Consider the following 1,881-nt stretch of genomic DNA (forward strand, 5'->3'; position numbering starts at 1 on the left):
TGTGAAACCCCATTGCTTTCCATGAGTTTGTGGCATCTGACCTGCCAGTAGAGCTCAGGCTGAGCAGCACTTGATCCATTGGTGACGGGATGCTGAGGGAAACACAAGGTCCAGTGCCAGGGCAGCAGTAGGAGAGCCTCAGAGCTGCCCTGGCCACCAGTGTAGGGTTGCAGGGAGTTGCTGACCTCGCCCTTATCTTGCCTGTTTCTCTTCTTAGCTCCTGCACCTCTGCAGCCGAGAAGGAGATGGGAGGTGAGTGACCCAGCATCTCCTGCTGACAGGAGATAGCCTGAAGACGCAGCTGATGGGGCACAGCAGGACTGCCACGGGGGAAGGACCCAGCTCCTGCAGCCTCAAAACATGAGCTGGATGAGGAGCATCATGGTTCTTGGCCAGATGAGCAGGGGCTCATCCTGTGCTTGGGCAGCAGGGCAGGCCGGGCACTCTGCAGCCTGCGGGGGCTTTGCCGACGTCCAAGGCAGAACCCCTCTCCCCTGCACCCACAGCAGAAACCCCTGGAGGTTGGCAGGAGCTCAGCAGGGCTGCGTGGCCCATCTCCATCCTTTTCCCCTTCAGGAGCAGAACAAAGGGAGAAGCAATACCGAGCCCACCCAGGCTTTGGGGACCGCCGCGGTGGGGTCATCAGTGCCCGCACTTACTTCTATGCTGATGAGGCCAAGTGTGACCAGCACATGGAGACCTTTCTCCGCTGCATCGATGCCTCAAGTAAGTGCTCCACATGGCCTGAGGAGCCCCACTGTGCTTGGGGACTGCAGGGACCCTGCAGCCCACTGCTGTACTGTGGTGCTTCAGCTCCCTGCCTCGGGTCAGCTCTGCTTCTGTGGCTCCATGCAGGTGGCAGCTCTGAGGATGGCTTCTCAGCCATCAAGCTGACAGCACTGGGCAGACCTCAGTTCCTGGTGAGTGCCAGGGCTCTGACCATGGTGAGGTGGGGCAGAGCCAAAGGTACGGGTAATGCATCTGTGGGGCAGGTGCTTTAGGATGCCAGGCTTGCTGCAGTGGCATCTTTATGAATAGCAGAGGGCAGTGAACATCCACAGGCTGTCCCCTGTGTGCCCAAGGCCACCCTGAAGACCCTGCCTCAACTTTTGGAGACACATGAAGATCTCAGAAGTTTAAAGGTCCCAGCATGAGGGTATGGGGGTCCTGTACTGCTGGGCTTGGCCCCTGCTTGGCCAAGGTGCCCTGCTGTAGGGTCAGGGTTTCCCATCTGGGTATGACCTTGCAAAGCTGTGGCAGGATGGGGTGCTCTGGCTGGATGTCACCTCAGGCTCCCTCCACAGCTGCAGTTCTCAGAGGTGCTGGTCAAGTGGCGGAGGTTCTTCCACCAGATGGCCGCGGAGCAGGGCCAGGCTGGGCGAGCAGCACTGGAGATGCGGCTGGAGGCAGAGAAGCTGCGGGTGAGGCGGGTGATGCTGAGGGAGGAGGTTGGGATGCGCTGCCAGAGGGAGCAACAAGAGCACTGCAGCCCCTTGCACTGATGTTTCTTCTGGTGACAGGAGGCTTTGGCCAACCTTGGCATCGCAACCAAGGCAGAGACCCAGCGCTGGTTCACCGGCGAGAACCTGGGCATAAGCGGGTAAGCTGCCTGTGACCTGGGGGTGCTGTGCTATGGGGACACTGGGGGCCCTTGTCTCAGCTCCTGGGGCTGTGGGATGGCAGCAAGGGGAGGTCTCCACAGGGCAGCACTAGGTTCAGCACAGTGACCAATCATAGAGGAGGTCTGGGTGGAGGTGACAAGACAGGTCAGGGCAGCATCTCACTTGCTGGAGGGGCTGGGAGCTGGTAGAGACCTCCCTGCCCCTGCAAGATACCAGCACGGAGCCAGCTCTCTTCTCCCAGCACCGTGGATCTGCTGGG

The 1,881-nt window shown here is 60.2% G+C and overlaps 1 protein-coding gene across 1 annotated transcript in view; it reads left to right on the forward strand.

Moving 5' to 3' along the window:
• Positions 1 to 217: 217 nt before the first annotated feature.
• LOC104404225 (proline dehydrogenase 1, mitochondrial-like) overlaps positions 218 to 1,881 on the forward strand; it is a gene marked incomplete at its 5' end in the record, with an annotated part of 5,047 nt that continues 3,383 nt past the window's right edge. The window contains 5 exons of the mRNA XM_010012611.1: positions 218 to 252; positions 577 to 726; positions 856 to 920; positions 1,305 to 1,421; positions 1,521 to 1,600. Of these exons, the coding sequence (XP_010010913.1) occupies positions 218 to 252; positions 577 to 726; positions 856 to 920; positions 1,305 to 1,421; positions 1,521 to 1,600 (447 nt within the window). The remainder of the gene's footprint in view (positions 253 to 576; positions 727 to 855; positions 921 to 1,304; positions 1,422 to 1,520; positions 1,601 to 1,881) is intronic.

This window comes from Nestor notabilis, unplaced genomic scaffold (assembly GCF_000696875.1).
Source record: "Nestor notabilis isolate BGI_N333 unplaced genomic scaffold, ASM69687v1 scaffold19280, whole genome shotgun sequence".
Lineage (NCBI taxonomy): Eukaryota > Metazoa > Chordata > Aves > Psittaciformes > Psittacidae > Nestor > Nestor notabilis.